General features: G+C 41.9%; 1 protein-coding gene across 2 annotated transcripts in view; it reads right to left on the bottom strand.

Annotated features, from left to right (window-relative positions):
* The window catches only part of LGR5 (leucine rich repeat containing G protein-coupled receptor 5), a 152,421-nt gene that overhangs the window by 32,133 nt on the left and 100,865 nt on the right, over nt 1–19,423 (bottom strand). For both annotated transcript variants that reach the window (XM_003798939.3, XM_023518638.1), the window contains exon 4: nt 13,667–13,738. In XM_003798939.3, coding sequence (XP_003798987.1) covers nt 13,667–13,738 — 72 coding nt within the window. The remainder of the gene's footprint in view (nt 1–13,666; nt 13,739–19,423) is intronic.

Below are 19,423 nucleotides of genomic sequence, written 5' to 3'. Positions count from 1 at the left end.
AAAAAAAAAAAAGATATCCTTCTAAATCAGTGGTTTTCAACCTTCCTAATGCCGCAACCCTTTAATATAGTTCCTGTGAGTCGCAACACACAGGTTGAGAACCGCTGTAACTAAATGCTGTGTTTTAGAGTCCGTGTTTGCCTGGGTTCAGGGGCCCAAACTGAGAGTGACATGTTATTTACACTTGAAGGCGTTAGCTAATTTAATTTCCTCCTCCAGCTTCATAAAGGTATAGCTGCCAAATAAAAATCACATGTACTTATGGCATACAATGTGATATTTTGATATATGTATCCTTTGCAAAATGATTAAATCAAGCTAATTGACATATCCATCACTTCATATACTTAACATTTTTTTGTAATGAAACCAGTTAAGATCTAATCTCTGAGCAATTTTCAAGTATACAATACATTATTATTAACTGGAGTCACCATGCTGTACAATAGATCTTCAGAATTTACTCATTCTAACTGGAACTTTATATCCTTTAACCAACATCTCCTCACCCAACACCCAGCCCCACCCTCACCCCCTGGGAGCCGCCATTCTACCCTCTGCTCCCCTATCTGATTCAATCTTAACGGAAGATCCCAACCAAGGCCAAACCTGGGGATGGAATTAATTATCCAGTCACTCACAGGTGGGTCTTACAGAACAAGGTTAATACTGTGGACAAAGAAGCTGACAGGGCACAAATTGTGCCTGTTCTGTGAGTAAACAAAGAGTTCATGTTCTGCCAGTCTGGTCTTTTCAGGCAGCTGAACATAGTCTACTCACATGCTTGGGAAATGCAATATTTAAGCAGTGGGGTATAAAATAAACATCATTATGCAGTACAAGAAAACACACACATATGAAATACGGTTCAATAATAGAGATTGTCAGAAGCAAAATAAAAACATACCACATTTTAGAGCTCCATGTTTCTTTGCTATTTCTGTTTTGGGCAAGTGTGTGTGTGTGTATGTGTGTGTGTGTGTGTGTGCACGTGTGCCCCTTGGTATCTGGGACTGAATGCAGAGATGTGGGATGGGAAGTAGCAGGTTGAAGCCGACTCCAGAAGCTGTGTGGCCATGGCCAAGTCCACAGACCTCAGAACTCCTCTCTCTCATCGGGCTGCTTTATGCTTTCTGAATATAAAGACTGCCTTTAAGGTTTTAAACATTATTATCTGAAGCTGGTTAACAATTTTTTTTTGTCTTTTGGCCATTAAAACCATTCATAAAAAAAGAAGCAAACTCATATTTTGCTTAAGCAAAAGTTTGCTAAAATGAGAGTGAATTTCAATTCTGAGAAATGTAGGCTATTTCTTTTAACTCTCATAATAGCAATAATTAAAAGGTATCTGCGATTAGACTTATGAGAAGGGACCCTTATTTTCAGCCATTAGTGTTATTGCTATGTGTACAGGTGTACGTATGTACACACACATACACAAAATTAACAGGGCAAACAGCTTTGTTCCTGATATATTACTGAATATATCTTCATTCTGAAGGCAAAGAAGAAGCAATGATGGATAGACGATACATTCTCAGAGAACATTTCCAGCAATGATGTTGGCACTTAAGCATCTATCAAAATCATGACAGAGGTGGCCCATCACCTATAGACAGTTACGCACAGCAGAGAAAACACTTTAACAATAAGAGTGGCCTTGCCTTCGTTCAGATAAACAAACTCTCTTATTGAGAGAGAGTGCCCCACATTGTGCTCCTTTTGGCGGGGTCCATTAGTTATAATCTGTAGTAAAATCATACATAAAGCAAACATTACCATACTTCCTCTGTTATCTGCAGCCATCTACATAATGTGTGCCTGGTAAACTGGGACGCATACTCATCTGGGAGAATTAGGATGCAAATTCAAGTCAAGACTCATCACTTATTAATTCTAAGATTTGGGGGCATATGTTTTATCTCTCTGTGGGTCAACTGCAGAATCACAACATGTCACAAAATGGCTGTGGGGATTTAAAGAGAAAATGGATGTGAACCAGTCAAGCAATTTACAAATGATTGACTTTACTATTTGAGGAAAACTGCCACATTTAGGGAGTGGTATCATTTTTTTCCCATCTGAAAGTCTCTTTTATTCTTTCTGAAGTTTCTTATGCCTTTGTAATTTCATCTAAGAGATTGCCATTTTTTTGTCATATAAACTGGGAGAACCGCCGCTCCTCTGCTCACCGCAGCTCTTTATTGGTACGGGGCGTCCTCTGCTGCAGTGTTTGATTAGCACTATAGCAAGATTCCCGTCACAGAGAAAAGAAGATGGACATCTTCTGTGACAGGTCAGCAAAGGACAGCTGAGGCCCCAAAGCCTGAAACAGCTGAGGTGTTGACTCGTTTCAACATGAAAAAATAAATAACAACAAAAAGTAGCTGAGGAAAAATACAACATCTGGTGCAAGTACAGTATTACTGACTTTCAGGATTATGGTGAAGTATCTTCTTTTCTGAAGGGAGAACTTGAGGTTGGAAGACTCTACAATTGCTGAAGATATTCATTCTTCTGCTCAAGCGGCTTGGCCAAGGGGACTATCTCTCAGGGTTGCCTCGCCTCTGGGACCAGGTCACCACTGGGACCTCACCACTTGGGACCATGTCAAGACCATACACTTCACCCTAACAGGCTTGAATAACTGAGTATCCAAGGTAAGTGTTTGTAGTGCAGAGAACTTCACTCCCACAAGCTTTTGGGCGATCCACCTAGAAGAAATGTCTCACCCTCTCCATGCAATCTTCAAGGTTTGCACAGAGACATTTCTCTGGAGTGGGGGTGCCATTCTGCCTTATGACCAGAAGCCCTAAGGATAGAAGTGCTATACAAGTATCACTGTAGTAGCATCTGAAACAGGGACTAGAGAGGCAGCAAATGACCGAAGCCATCATCAGGGAGAGAAAGATGAGAGCCTGAAGGAAGGGCAGGGATGGAGAGGAAGGGCCAGTGTGAGGGGCAGTAAGTAAGTGGGCCTGACAGTATTAGCGACTCCCCAGATGTGGCCAGAGAGCACAGCATAGAAGCTGTGGCAATTTCGCTTTCTGGCCTGGCAAACTGGGTAGGTGGAGACCAAAAGCAGGGGTGAATGTTACCCAGTATCATGCAAAATATTCTAAAGCAGAAGTGCATGCTCCCCGTGAATGCAGTTCTGTAATGCCAACGTATTCAATGTGGCAAAGAGGTAGAAATAACAGGCAAAAAATTAATCTATTTTCAGACAATGCCTCCTCCTCTCCAAATAAACTTATTTTTTGGTGTGTGTTAAAATTTTCTTCCTGTTGGGCACAGTGGGTCATGCCTGTACTCCCAGTGCTTTGGGGGGCTGAGGTAGGAGGATTGTTTGAAGCCAGGAGTTTCAGACCAGCATGACACCCATCCTGGATGGAGTTGAAACATATTCTTTTTCAATGACTAAGCAAATGACATGAAGTCTATGTTACCCAGCTTGATGAAAGTATTTCAAATTGTATATGAAAATACTACACTGTAATGTATACAGCTATCATTTAATAAAAAACATTAAAATAAAAAAAAAGAAACATATTCTTCTTAGTAAAGTATCACAAGAATGGATACTAACACGAAGCCAGTAGGTGGTCTCATGCATGCCCACATAGGTGAAAAACCCATTTCATTTCCAGTTGGGGGGAGGTTGGGGTACTCTCACTGAATAGGTGAGGGGTCGGGGGGGTTGGCACACCTTTTGTGTGTGGGACATAACCACAAGGGGGACTCTACCTAACAAAATCAAATATTTTGACCTGGTTGATTGTACCCTCACATCTACCTGAAATAAATTTACTTAAAAAAAAAGTAAACAGAAATCATCAAATGGGAATCCCTCCAATTGTCATCGCCAGTTCTAATTTTTAGTGTGTCTTCCGCACAAGAATGAACTCCCTTCCCCACATTTCCTGGACTTCTCCATGTTCTTTTCAAGGCAGTGAATGTACAGAGGATCACTGTTCCTGTATGCTCTCTGCTCTTTCTCCCAGCTCTCTTCCTTGGGACTTTAAATATGCTCAAGATTCTCTGACTCTAAAGAAGCAAAACAGAACCAACAATACCCTCCCTTACACCTGTGTTGAGTGTCATCGCCCTTTGTCTAGCAGTATTCCTTTGGGGTTAACTCTTCCAGAGTTGCTCTCTCCATTCTCCCCCTCCTCTGTACATATCGTATTGTCAGCTCATCACCTCCATCACTTTCCCAGAAATGATTGCACCATCATCATTACAGACACTGCTATTGATGAAGCTAGTGCATACTTCTCTCAGTCTTTATTTGCTTGAATGTTCAGCTGCATTTGACATCTTCAGAGCTATTTCTTCTCTCAGTGTTATTTTCCTGTGCCTCAGATTCTCCCAGTTTTGACTTTTACCAGGCTGACTGAGTCTTCTCCCTTCCCTTTGCTGGCTCTATCCATGCCCCGAATGGCTATATTTGGTCCTCTTCTATTCCTGTTCTGTAAACTCTCTCCTTAAGAGATTTCCTATAAACTCATGCCTTCAATCACCATGCATATGTTTATGAATCTCAGAGATATTTCTCAGGCTTCTGATTTTATCACTGATGTTACATGATTGATATATAAAACCATTAGAAAACTAAGTACAAAATGAAACTCATTTTATCTCTAAGAATCTATTTTTTGTCTACTGAATTAGCTCATGTCTCTCCCTTCCCACTACATTACCCTACCACAGCCTCTGCTAACCCTGCCGTGCATTAACTCTGACAGACACTGCTGTCCAGTCTTCCTGACACCCAGCCTCACTCCTCTTTCATTCATTCATTCTTGCTCCTCTTCAGTTGTTACCATTGTGATGTTTCTAAACTGAAAAACTGACTTTTGCGTTTTTTCGTAATGTCTCAATGGCTTCCCAATGAATGTTCTTAGATATAATCTGAAATTCATACGCTATTCTAGGTCCTCCAAAACCTATCCCAACTCTATCTCTTCAACTACATTTGGAGTTCTCTATACTCCATAAATATTGAACTCTTATTTTTTCCTAGGATCTTTTAATATATTCTTTCCTCTGCTTCAAAACTTTCCCATTCTCTTTGCCTGGTTAGTTTCTATTCATGGCTTAAATGACATTTTGTTCCAGAAAGCTTTCATTGCCTTTTGCAACACAATTTAGTCTTCCTCCTGAGAGTCCAATGGCACCACACAGACACACACACACATGCACACACATGCATACACATGCATACACAGGCACACACACACACATACATGCACACACATATTCATACACATGCACACACAAACGCATACACACATACATCTTCAGTAGCTCGTCTCAGGTTTATTAACATACTTCTTGGTCAAAGTCTAAACTCATTCATACCATATAACACGTCTGTCTTCTGTTCATGCATAGTAGGAATTCAGCAAATATTTTTTGATAAAAAAGATTAGCCAGGCATAGTGGTGTGCATCTATAGTTCCAGCTACTTGAGAGGCTGAGGTGGGAGGATTACTTAAACCTATGATTTTGGGGTTAAAGTGTCACTGCACTCCAGTGTGGGTGACCGACTGATGCTATCTCTAAAAAAGTTTTTAAAAATTAAAAAAGGGTTTCTTTCTAATATCTTTATGCATAAAGGGTTAAATATGTAAATTTCCCTTTAAAAGAGACATTTTACCAATCTCCTCTATACTCCCCAAAGGAATTTTCAATTTATAAATGACATTATTGTAGGGATTAGGGCATTTATGAGGTCACTTCTGCTGCTGTTCCAGAAAGTGGCCCTTTATATGCATCTTGTCTATAATAGTTTGTCAATGTATCACACAAACTTGTACCTTTGTTTGAGAATGTCTTTGATGAGCCATTAACACAAGGAAGAAAGCGTTGGGCAAAAGATAAGCCATTGATCTCGGATAATTCCACATCTGAGATGACTGTAACAATGTCAATTATTAACATGGATAATGTGAAAAAAGAAAGCTAAAAGTGAGGAGAAGGTTGCAGCTGCATAGTGCGGTTGTGGGGACTGTTACAATACACAGAACCACACAGCCACACGTTTCCTCCACCGACATTGCTGTATTATGTGTGGGTGGCCTTTCCCCTTAAGTTTTAAAGAAGTGATACAGCACATACACTTGTACATTTTGTGAGATAATTTTGAGCATAGAAAATAAAGAAGCTCTTTTTGTCGGGGACACCAGTAGTCTTTCAGGGTTTGAAACCTGTGGGTCATTTCCAGTCTTCCATTGCCTCCTAGCCCATCATTCACCCAGGTCTCTCCATTTTGTCTTCACCTCTGAGACTCCATTTCCACTGTCTGGTTAATTCTCGTAATTATCTCTTCGCACCTGCATTTCTGCAACAGCCTCTGAGCTGGTCCTTTCGCCTTTGATCTCTTATCTCTTCAGTTAATACCGTAGACTGCTGCTCCATAAATCTTCTTAAAATAGCCTCTATGTCACTCTCCTTGCAGGATGCTGCAGTCCTTCCCTGTTACTGTTCCTTTCAAACCCAAACTTCCCATTCTGAGTCAAGGCTCTCCATCCATCTTATCTGGCCAAACTTTACGCATTTCTTTCTCTGTCCCAGTCAAGTCTGTTTTCTGGGTCTTGCCCACAGTAATTCTGGATCTGTGTTCATGAGTATTTCCTCCCGTCTGCCCATCCAAATCTCCTCAGCCTTCTAAGACTTAATAGCATAGTTCTTCCTGAACCCTACTCTGGGGCAATGGGAAAACGAATTCTGGAAGATGTATTGACTCCCAGGTCCATGAAGGAACCACTGGGTCCTACTCTCAGCCCTGGAAAGGCATGTGGGAAAGTCAGGATACAGAGAATTTGGAGCCTGGGAGACGAATGAATTGCAGGCACAGTCACTCTAGGGGAGGGACAGCTGAGCAGCTGTCTAGAGCCACATGGAGAGTTTGAGGCACCAGTTCAGTTTAACAAGTATTTTCTGAGTGCTTTCTTTGTCTTAGACACTGCAGAGCTGGAGTGAGCCAAGTGGACTTGGTCCCAACTCTTATGGACTACGCTTTCCAAAGGGTGGCCAAACAAATAAATCATTACAATGAAGTTCTGGGTGAAGAGAAAGGTGTGGTAGGGGGACTAACCTAGATTTTACTTTTCCTGGTTCAGATCTGGATTTCAAACTAAGTGACATCTCTACTTAGTTGTTCCTCCTCAAACACAAGTGCCCAAGACCAAATCCACTGTCCCCCACACTCAGAACACATGGAGTCTCCAACCAGTGTCTCCGGACTCAGTGATGGGCTTTACTAAACAGAAGGTTGTATCACTTCGTCACCCTCAGTAGACCACTGTGGTATCATAGCCCAACCTCAAACTCTCTTGGGCTCAAGTGATCCTTTGGCCTCAGCTTCCCTAGTAGCTGGGACTGCAGGTACCCTCCACAATACCTGGTTATTTTTAGAGATGGGGTCTTGCTTTGGCTTAGGCTACTCACTTGCCTTGGTCTCCTAGAATGCAGGCGTGACCCACTGCACCCAGCCTTAGAAACCATTCTTGGCATTTCCTTCTCTTTCATTACCAAACACCAGTCATTTCATGTTTTAATATTTCTCAAATCCATCTCCCTATATTCACTACCCATTGCCCCTATCCTGGCAAAGTTCCTCTTCCTCTCCTAGACTATTTCAATGACACAGATCTGGTCACCACTCCCTCCTGCTAAAAACGGAGTCCAGTGGATTCCCATTGCTTCTACCATAAGGACTGAAATCCTCCAAATGGCTTCCAGGTGGCCTGGTCCTACCGCTGTACTCGGCTCCTCCTAATCCAGCTGCACTGACCTTGTCTTTGTCCCTCGATGCACCACACGACCAGGTGCTGTCCACGTGGTTCCCTCTGCTTGGGATGTTCTCCATCGTCTTTGTTTAGTCAGCTCTTACCTTTGCAATAGGGGTGAGGTCTTCCAGTTATCACCTATAAACTCCTCCTCAGGAAAGTGGAGACAATTTCTGCCTCCTGGTAATGAAGGATCAGACAACCAAATGCATAGAGAAATACTCCAGGAAGGCTGGCAGGCAGTGCGGGTTTCTGTCAGGCCTTCCCCTTCTCTCATCTCTCTGCCGGAGATTCTCCCAGGCAGGCGAGATGATGTGGTGGTAAAGGGGAAGGTTCTAGAATCTGACAGACTAGAGTTCTCATCTCAGAGTCACCTCTAGCCTGACTCTGTTGCAAGTCATCTGATGCTGGGAAGGTCAGCTGACCTCTCTGAGTTTTTCGATTCCTTCTCATTAGGGAGGGGATAATCCCAGCACCCACCCCTGAGGCTGCTGCAAGGGTGATGCAGGTAAAATGTTTAGTAAATAAATATTTGCAACTGCCTCTCTTATACTCCTATCTTTCCACCAATTTCGCATTCCGATTTTGTCTTGCAATGTTCTCATTCTCTACGGCTTCCTTAGTGTGTCTTTCCACTATCATCACAGACTCATCTATCTTGAAAAGGGGGCGAACACATACGTGACTCTGAGGACCACACTCCGATTGTAACTCTCTTCTTGCTGTGTAGCAAAGGCTTTGCCTCTGAAAATAATTTCCCTCTAATGCTTAAATTGGGGGAGGGGGAGGGAAAAGCTTCTCTCCACAAGGATTCCCTGGCTGCAGACTTCCATATGGGGCCATGACACGGACTCCTCCCTGTGCAGGAGACAAACTCTTTGGTCTCTAGAACTTCTAAATCCACCTCCATCCAACTATCTACTGAATATGTGGGCACTTTGTGAAAAATAAAACAAACACAGAGTACAGCGGTTCTTTATTGTAACTTCTCTTTCTGGAGACTATTTAGCGGAGGGAATAATGTTACCAAATCTGAAACCACTGTTTTTTTAACCTCTTTGATCCTTTACTCTCACCAGTCACCTTCCCTTCATTCATCTGCTTACACTTCCTTGTCTTCAGTTGCTTCCTTCCCTGTCTGGATCCTGGTCTGCAACGCAATAGGCTCCTGGATAGAAGAAAACTGCTCCTGGTTCTAGGCGCTGTCTGCTCTGCTTTCTTCTTTCTCCTCTTCTTTCTTCCTTTTCTTTTTTAAAAAAAACTGTATTTCTTTTCTCTTCTCTTTTTTGACTACAATTAGCCGAAAACGTTGAATAGTCCATGTGAAGTTACTGACATGTCACAGGCACAGTGGTGGGTCTTACAGCCCTGAAGATGGTATCATGGTAAGATCAGCTGCCAACTGGGGGCCGGACACAATTATAAGAGGAACTGTATCTGACAAATGCAATCAGTGTAACCTAACTCTTTGTACCCTCAGTGAATCCCTTACAATTAAAAAAAATTAAAAAAAAATATCAGGTGCCAGGTAAGAATTATCCATTATTTTGGGGTTGTAAAATATAGTCTTATACTCTGAAGATGGATATTAACTAATTGGAGACTAGATAATAATAAACATATGTTTAATTTCTCCTTTCATTATCTATTCCCCCACCTGTTATCTTTGCGACCGTACACATTCCACAGTCAGCTTCACTGGGGCAGACTTGGAATGAACACGCATTAAAAAAATACTCTGGTTACCTGGACAACCGTGATAGGTCTTTGGTCATCTGAACTTCACAATGACAGTGAATTGCTTGAAATTCATCAACAACTATCACAAATGAAGCAATGATTTTTTCTTTTTTTTAACATTGATTTTTTAATAAATTTGTTTATTTTTTTTGAGACAGAGTCTTACTATGTCGTCTTTGGTAGAGTGCTGTGGTGTCACATAGCTCACAGCAACCTCAAATTCTTGGGCTTACATGATTCTCTTGCCTCACCTCCCCAGTAGCTGGGACTACAGGCGCCCACCACAATGCCCGGCTGATTTTTGGTTGTAGTTGTCATTGTCGTTTGGCAGGTCCAGGCGGGGTTCGAACCCACCAGCCCTGGTGCATGTGGCTGACGCTCTAACCACTAAGCTAAGGGCACCGAGCCTAGATTGATTTCTTTATTGTTGATACAGAGGTGTGAAGGCGTAAGTTTCAAGTTTCCATCAAATCACTGTAATCTAACCCTAGACCTAAAATGTTCCTAATAGCAAAAGTTTCTTGGTGAAATATAAGTCACTGTGAATTCTGATTACATTTCCTATTCCTTTCCAAAAAGCAGAAAGGAAATTATGTTATATTTGATTACATTACCAACAATCCAATGGGTGTCTGGGCAGCCACTGCCACGTCAGAAGCTGAATGTGTGCACAGCACAGCAGCGCGTTCTGGGCTGCGGGGTGCTGGCCAGTCGGCCTGAGCTGTGGTTCTTTAGCTGAGTGGTTCATTAGCATCGAGAGGGTTAAAAGTGCACAAATGCACCTAGGTGTTTTCTTTACGAACAAAGCACAATGTCTTTTGTATATGTGGAATAAATGGAAAATTACATCCCTGGAAACATGAGCACACTTTTGTTTCTTCCTCATAGGAATGTTACCAATTTTCAATATATCAAGTTTCTTAAATTTTATTCAATGAAGTCAAGTCTATATGGGTGGAGCAAAGAATACAAATGATTTATTTTTTGGTTTGTAGACCACTTTGTGGGTGTAATAGAACACTATAAATGTTAACTTCTTAAGTGCACTTTGTACACACATCACATAGGATGTTGTTCAGATGGAGATTCTTATAAGACTGAGCTGAGGCCCGAGGTTCTGCATGTGTCAGGAGATGCTGGTCCAAGGGCCACATCCAAACAGAGGTGACAGAGCAGCAAACTCTTAATGTGATCTGCTCTAGGTGATCAGTAGAATTAATGGGCAGATGTGAGCTGTATTCAATTAAACATAGGGCAGTACCTGACTTCTATACTCTAAGTACATAATTTGCTTATATTAGAATGCAAAATATGGGCTTCATTATATTTCAAGTTTGGGAGAATAGTTGGTAGATCAGCAGAAGGACTGCTGTGGGACGCCAGTTTTCCTAATTTTCACTTTGGGAAAGGCTTGACTACAATAAGGCCAGCCAGAAAACACTGGTGCTTGGGTCCTATCTTCAGAGAGTCTGATTCTAACTGTTCTGGGCTGCAGCCTAGACTTTGGGACTCTCCAGATGACGCTTACTTGTGGCCGACACTGAGAAGCCCCACTGTAGAAGTTGCCAGGCCAGGCATCCTTAGGGGCAAGGAGCACACAAATCTTGTGGAATACAGAGTGCTTCTTAGAGAGTGAATGTATAATGCAAAAAAAGTAATAAAGTAGAGAAAAATAGAATGAATTCAAGAGGGAGAAAATAAAAAAGAGAAGCCATGCAGAAAAGGATGCTAAGTGCAGAGTCGGGGCTGAGTCTGGTCCAAGAAGAGACAGACACTGAACAGAGAGGCTGTCCTGGGTGTGGGACACACATGAGGCAGAGTCCCACGCAGCGTCACTCTCCTCCCTAACAGATACACACACGCCTGGGAAATGAGGAGAACATGTGTTAGGAACGCATGTTTGTAATGACCATTAAACTCGAAACTAATGTTCTTATTTTTTGAACTGTTTAATGGAAGTGGGAGAAATACAACGAAATACTTTAAATATTTTATTAAGACGTCAGCGGGCTCACTGTGCCCTCAGTCTCCAGTCCAGCCCAGCCTGCACCCAAAGTGAGACTCTCCTTCAGCTGGTCCCGTAGTGTGCCAGTGTTGGTGGGGAAGCCTGTGTTTATTAAGCTTTTGGACAACTCTTAATTCTTGTATCAAAGCAGCACAGAAAATATCAGCGAGAAAAGTGGCATGCTGGCACACGCTGCCAGCACTCAGCCCCCCACGGGTCTGTCTGTCCTCTGGGCAGAGAAACGGTGGCGACTGCACAGCCGGCTGATAGCAGCGTGTGAACTGGGGGCGGACGACCTATCTCAGGTGCTCCGGTCTGGATGTACCAAGTGTCAAACTGGAAAGTTAGCCCTTGACCTTTTCACAGGGAACACATATTTATGATGTTTCCAAATGTAATTCTTTCTGTGAACTAAAAACCAAATGCAAGAGACACCTGGTGAGCAGTCAATGTCGACTGTGAGAAACTAAATCTGAACACCTTTATCAGAGAGGCAACACCCACTCGGAGTGAACAAAAGCGTCATGGTTTTTCTCTTCCTCAAAGAGTCCGTGCTGTTTGTGTTCTCCTTTCAGCTGATAGTGGCTTTTGGTTACAAACTCTTATCCTTCTATCTACTGCCTGCCTCGCAGCTGTTCTAAAGTTCCTACTGGCCATGGCCATTATCTTGATTTCAGTTTAGCCCCCAGACCCCGAGCCCTTACAGAGAGACAGTAGAGGCTGTTTCGCTCCCCCGGCTGCCGCTCCTCCCTTGAGGTAAAGGCTTGTGCAACCCAGGAGGAGCGACACCGTCATGTCATTAGGGAGCCCCTGGAAATGCAACAGACCTACCCCGGCCACAAAGGGGCCCTTGTGGGTTTGTTTATCTACAGGCTGGTGAAAACCTAGGAAGTCACTTTGTTTGACTGCAGTAAAAGGCTTAAAACGATCTCAAGCACAGATTTTCTTTCATTAAAAAAAGATCAAAGGATGGAAAGTATCATCTTCAAATCTCATGGTCGTCCTTCTCTTGTGTCGTCTCAGTAAAAGGCACTTGGCAAACTGTATGTAATTACTAACCCAGGGATTCGTCACAGCAATTTTCAACTAGTGTCTGTGATATTTATTTGCCTTTTTTATGAATTTCTCTCTCTCATCATGCAAGGCCAGAAACCAGCATTTTGTTTGACAGATGAGGACCTCTGGTGTAAGTAAAATTAAAGCATATATCACACACATATATACTGGAAATTATGCAATGTATCGTAAACACACACATTCTGATGAGAGGAATATTTACTGGAAAAAAATAGCAGCATTGACTTGTCAAGTAATCATTGCAACCAAATGCTTATAATCCAAGTTCCAAAACATCTCATCAGTGAGAATGTTCTTTCTGTGAGGAACTGTTAATTTTCATTTAGTCAGAGGTTTTAAACCAGTGCGTATGTGGGGGGGTGGTGCTGGGGGACTCCTGATGGGACACCAGCACCAACACTGGTGTGTTTGCACAGGTATGTGTGTGTGTGGCTTGTGAATCTCCCATATGTGTGAACCTGGGAGCTTGTTATGATGGTGTTTGTCCATCTGTGTGCAGTGAGGGGGGAGCTCCTGGATTGTCGATGGGTGCGGCAGCACGGCCAGTGCTTCAGGCTGTATCAGCACAGCTCCGTCTTCTGACTTGATCACCCCTAATGCATATACAGGACTTAACAATCAAGTCTTTATTTAATTCTGAAACACTTGGTCACAAGGCAGCTCAGACAATCTAAAAACAGAATAAGTATGAAGATGCCAAGAATTCTAGATTATGGCATCCATTTTTCTAGGTAAGAGGAAAGCATTATTTCTGATTTAAATTCAGGAACAAGAATCGAATAGAGAAATAAACCTAGGACAAGATCCTGGAAGTGGAGGTTTGACTGCAGGTGTATTAAGTCTCTGCCCTGAAACCCCAAACTCCAGCACTGGTCTCTTTCATCCATATTTGCTTAATGAGGATGGGGGGAATTTTTGGTCTAATAGACTCTCACTCGGTTCACTTAGGAATGACCCTAAGGCGAGGAAGGCACACAAAATGGTCACCAGATATTTCAATGCTCCTCCCCCAGTTGCTCTTGAGCACATTTGCGATTTCTTGTGTACTCACAGGGACTGAAGGCCTCGCAGACTCTGCAGCGCTTCCGTGGGCACCTGTCTCAGCCGGTTATTCTGCAGCATGCTGCATGGTGAAAGAAACAAAATCCTTAAAGAAAGACGTCAGGAAAACTGTGGGGCAGCTCACAATTTTGACTTTCTGGGAGCTTAAATTCCTGAGGGGAGCACAGATAATTAATAATAGAGGAATACAGAACGTGAGACAAGTGGTAAATACTGTGGATAAAAACCAAGTCATGGATGAGGGAGAGCTGGTAACGCGGGGACAGATTTTTATTTTAAATATGTTCAGGGAAAGTCTCTCTGAAAGGGTGATATTTGAGTAGGCACCAGAATGAAGTCAGGGAGCAAATCATGGTGAACAGTGAACCTCTGAAAAGAATTACTGAGGAAGAGGGGAGAGCAGCTGCAAAGGAATGAAGGCTGGAGAGAGCAGCAAAGGGCCAGTCGTGACGGAGGAGGAATGAGCAGGACAGAGGCTGGGAGATGGCCTGACACTACCTCGACAGGACTCGGCAGGACACAAGACCTGATTTTAAATGTAACGAGAAACCCCTGTTGAAAGGTTTAAGTAGGGAAATGACATGCTCTTACATATGTTTTTAAAGGATCATTCCGGTGACCGCACAGATTAGACAGAATGGAAATAAGGATAACAGCAGGAAAGTATAAAAGATCTTCCTGCTTATGCATGGCCATGCTTTTTTTTTTTTTAATTTCAGGTTTATTTGAGGGTGCAAAGAAATGGGTTACAATGTTTGCATTTGTTAGGTAGAGTCCCTCTTACAATTGTGTCCCACTCCCAACAGGTGTGCCATACACCCTAACATTGTGCCCATTAAGTGGGAGCCACCCATCCCCTCTTCCTCCTCTGTCCCCTTCTCTCTCCTCCCCTTCACCCTATCTTGAATTGATTTGAGTTTTCCTTACGCAGGTACGTATCATTTTGTCTACTGGTTTCATATTAGTATTGAATATATTGGATTCTTGCTTCTCCATTCTTGTGATAGTTTACTAAGAAGAATGTGTTCCACTTCCATCCAGGTTAATACAAAAGATGTAAAGTCTCCATCTTTTTTTATGGCTGAATAGTATTCCACGGTGTAAATATACCACAGCTTGTTAATCCAGTCCTAGGTTGGTGGGCATTTAGCTTGTTTCCATGTTTGGTGATTGTCAATTGACTGTGAAACAATATTGTGCAAATCCCCTGATGATAAAATGATTCTTTTTTCTTCTGGGTAGATGTGTAGTAATGGGATTGCAGGATCAAATGGGAGGATTCTAATTTGAGTTCTTTGATACTTCTTTTCAAAGACATTGTATTAGTTTGCAGTCCCACCCACAGTGTGAAAGTTTTCCCTTCTCTCCACATCCACACTAGCATCTGCAACTTTGAGACTTTGTGATGTGGGCCATCCTCACTGGGGTTAGGTGTCTCAGGGTGGTTTTGATTTGCATTTCTCTGATGATTAGGGAAGATAATCATATTTTCATGTTTGTTAGCCACTGTCTAACAAAGAGAAGGTTTTGTTCACATCTCTTGTCCAGAGGTAGATGGGATTGTTTACTCTTCCTTTGTTGATTGATTTGAGTTCTCTGTATTCTAATTATCAAGCCTTTGTCAGATTCATGCCATGCAAATATCTTTTACCATTCTGAAAATTGTCTATTGGCTTTAATTGTTGTGTTCTTAGCTGTGCAGAAGCATTTCAGCTTAATTAAGTCTCAGTTATTAATTTTTGTCATGGTTGTGATGGCTGCTGAAGTCTTCTTCATAAAATCTTTCCCCAGGCTGCATCCTTAAGAGTTTTCCCCACACTTTCTTCTAAGATTTTTATTATTTCATGTCTTAAATCTTTTATTCATCTGGAGTCAATCAAGTAGCGAAGATGTGTGTCCAGTTTCAGGTTTTCACATGTGGTGGTCCAATTCTCCCAGTACTATTTGTTGAATAAGAATTCTTTTCCTCACTGTATACTTTTGTTTGGTTTATCAAATGGTAAATCAGATGGTAATAAGAGACTAGTTTCATCCCTTAGTTTTCTATTCTGTTCCATATGTCTTTGTCTCTATTTTTGTGCCAATACCATGCTGTTTTGATTACTATGGACTTGTAATAACATTACCTGAAGTCTAGTAGAGTTATACTTCTAGTTTTGTCTTTAGTAGTAAGAATTGTGTTGGCTATGTGTCTTTTTTTCTGGTTCCATACAAAATGAAGTACTAATTTTATCCTTCTTCAAAGTATGCTGTTGGTATTTTAATGGCATTACATTGAATCTGTAGATTGCTTTGGGCAGAATATACATTTTAACAATGTTGATTCTTCCCAGCCAGGAGCATGGTATGTTCTTCCATCTTGTTTATGTCTTGTGCTATTCTTGGACTTTCATGATTCTTTTTGTAGGGATCCTTCACCTCTTTTGTTAGGTATATTACTAGGTATTTCATTTTCTTTGAAGCTACTATGAAGGGAATTGTCATTGATTAGCTTCTCAACTTGGATGTTACTGGCATAAGCAAAGGCTACTGATTTGTGAACACTGATTTCATACTCTGAGATGTTACTGTATTTCCTGATCACTTACAGGAGTTTTGTGGTTGAATCTCTAGGGTTTTCTAAGTGTAAGATCATATCATCACCAAAAAGCAAGAGTTTGACCTCCTCTGCACCCATTTGGATGCCTTTATATCCTTCTCTTGCCTGATTGCACTGGCTAGAACTTCCAGCACTATGTTGAAAAGTAGTGGCAATAGAGGACATCCTTGTCTGGTTCCAGTTCTTAGTGGAAAAGCTTTCAGTTTTATTCCATTCAGTATGATATTAGCTGTGGGTTTGTTGTAGATGGCTTTAATTAGTTTAAGAAATGTGCCACCTATGCCTACATTCTTAACTGTACTAATTAGAAAAGGATGCTTAAAATTTTAACAAATACTTTTTCTGCATCTATTGAGAGCATCATATGGTCTTTGTTTTTGCTTCTATTGATATGGTGAATTACAATGATAGATTTGGGTATGCTAAACCAATCTTGCATCACTGGGATGAAGTCTAATTGACTTGGATGTATAATTTTTTAAATGTGTACCTGTAATCTATTAACTATGATTTTATTGAGTATTTTTGCATTAACAGTCATTAGCAAAATTGGTCAGTAGTTCTACTTTTCCTGGCTAGAAAAAAGGGTCTTTTTCTGGGTCTTTTCCTTGTTTTGATATCAGGGTAATGTTTGCTTCATACAATATGTTGGGGAAGGTTCCTTCTTTCTCAGTGTTTTAGAATATTTTCTGCAGTATAGGTACAACTTCTTCTTTGAAGATTTGATAGAATTCTGGTGTGAAGCCATCTGGTCCAGGCCTTTCTTGTGTTAGAAGATTTTTTATTGTTTCTTCAATCTCAGTGACTGATATTGGTCTGTTCAAGAGATCTGTTTCTTTCTCCTTAAGTCTAGGGAGAGGATGTGATTCCAGGTATTGGTCCTTTTCCTCCAAATTGTCAAATTTCTGGGCATAGAGTTTCTTGTAGTGGTCAGAGATAATCTCTTGTATCTCTGTGATATCTGTTGTTATTTCCCTCTTTTCATGTCTTATTGAGGTTATTAGAGATTTTATTTTCCTATTTCTAGTTAATCTGGCCAAAGGTTTATTGATTTTATTTATCTTTTTGAAGAACCAACTTTTTGTTTCATTAATTTTCTGAATGATTCTTTCAGTTTCATTTATTTCTGAATTAATTTTGGTTATTTCTTTTCTTCTGCTATGTTTAGGATTGGATTGTTCTTCCATTTCCATTTCCATAGAATTGGATTGGATTGTTCTTCTGCTCCAATCAACCTAATGATAATTCATTAGTTTGTTGATGTGCCCTCTGTTTATGGGATGTATGGATCTAATGTGATAAATTTCCCCCTTTACAACTACTTTTGTAGTATCCCTCAGGTTTTGGTGGCTTGTGTCTTTCTTCATGTTCTTATGATCAAGGAACTTAATGATTTCCTTCTTTATCTCTTCTGTCATTCAACCTAAGGTTTTTTAATATCCCTTCCTGGGGGGTAGAGGCAAGATGGTGGACTGCAGCCATCTTTTTACAGAGGCTTCCATCCAGAAGGAGACTTAAAGAACTGAAGTTTAGCAAGGGAGCTGATGGTTTGGAGCAGAGCCAAGAGAGAAGATTGAAGAATGCACTTTAATCTTGCTGAGGTGAGTTGCAACCCCCAAAATACAATCAAAAGGTACAAAATCCACCAACAAGCAGATGGAAGTCCCCTCCCCCACAAGAAGGGCTCACAGTTTACTCCATCCAAACAAGTGAGCAGAGTTCAAACATCCTCCCACTCTATCCCATGGGAGAGACTCCCTAAAAACTGGACCTCCTACCCCTACTGGCATGCTACGGCACCCTCCTGCCAGGCATAAAACTGTATATATTCCCGACCTGCAACTCTGAACTCTGAGGATTCCCCCCTCACTCTCACCCTGAGGTCTGGAGGCTTGTCACTGATGGAGTCCAGAATCTTGGGCATTTCCTTGAGAGGAGTGGAGGGGGAAAGGGCTGGTGAAGCTCTGTGCTGACTCTGTGCCATGAGAGTAAGGAGAAGAACCTTGGGTCAGAGGAAGCCATACAGGAGCTGCAGTGTCCTGAGTGGCGGGAGACGCTCACATCCCTAATGCCATTCCAGATAGGCACACCCTGTCTCTCTGGGCAACCAGAGGTTCCGGACAGCAGCCACTGGCTGAACAGACTTGGGAAGTTGTGAGTAAAGAGACCATTAGCACCTACCCCTCAGGGGTATACAGCTGAGACAAAGGCAGTGGGTGGGCAAAGGCTGGAATTGACACCTGAGTGTAAACCATAATTGCTTGCTGCCCAGGGCTGAGTTTCTTATCAGCTCCAGCAGCCTCTGGCTTTCAGAGGAATTTAGCTGAGACAGAAGGCACGGGGCTGGAATTGAGTGAACTTCCCCAGCCTAAATTCTTCCCCTGCTGGACTCAGATCCCCTGGTGACTCTGGCAGTCATAAACCCTAGGAGCAGTTCCTTACTGGACTGAACTGGGTTACAGCCCTGTAGGATTACCAGTGATTGGGTGCAAGGTGGGGAAGGAGGTATCAACTTCCCAGACTAATTCATTTTCTAGGTGAGTCCTTTTGCCCTCATGGAGCACTGGAGCAAGTTATATCTGAGCTGCCAGCAGATCCCTCTTATCTAGGTGCTGGAGACATTTGAACTCTCCTACCTGAGACTGATGCTGACTGGGATAACCAATTTGGACCCCTTGAACTGGGCAAATCACCCAAGGACTATCCAAAGTGGCACCCTGGGTGTATGGTTGAGGGAAGGTTTGATTTTCCTTGCCCAATTGTTGTTTGTGGGGGTGGAGCAACTTAATTGCTGGTATTTCTGTACAGTTGAGACACTTCTACACTGCTGGTGAGAATGCAAATTAATCATTCTTTTTGGAAAGACATCTGGAGAACACTTAGAGATCTAAAAATAGACCTGCCATTTGATCCTGCAATTCATTTATTAGGTATATATCTAGAAGACCAAAAAATCACATTACAATAAAGATATTTGTATTAGAATGTTTATTGCAGCCCAATTCATAATTGCTAGGTCACGGAAGAAGCCAAGTGCCCATCAACCCATGAATGGATTAATAAGTTGTGGTATACGTACACCATGGAATATTATGCAGCCCTAAAGAAAGATGGAGACTTTACCTCCTTCATGTTTACATGGATGGA

This window comes from Otolemur garnettii, unplaced genomic scaffold (genome assembly GCF_000181295.1).
Source record: "Otolemur garnettii isolate 467f Iridium unplaced genomic scaffold, OtoGar3 scaffold00143, whole genome shotgun sequence".
In the NCBI taxonomy this organism is placed as follows: domain Eukaryota; kingdom Metazoa; phylum Chordata; class Mammalia; order Primates; family Galagidae; genus Otolemur; species Otolemur garnettii.
Note: the sequence above shows the minus strand (reverse complement) of the source record. Positions and strands in the feature narration are given on the sequence as shown.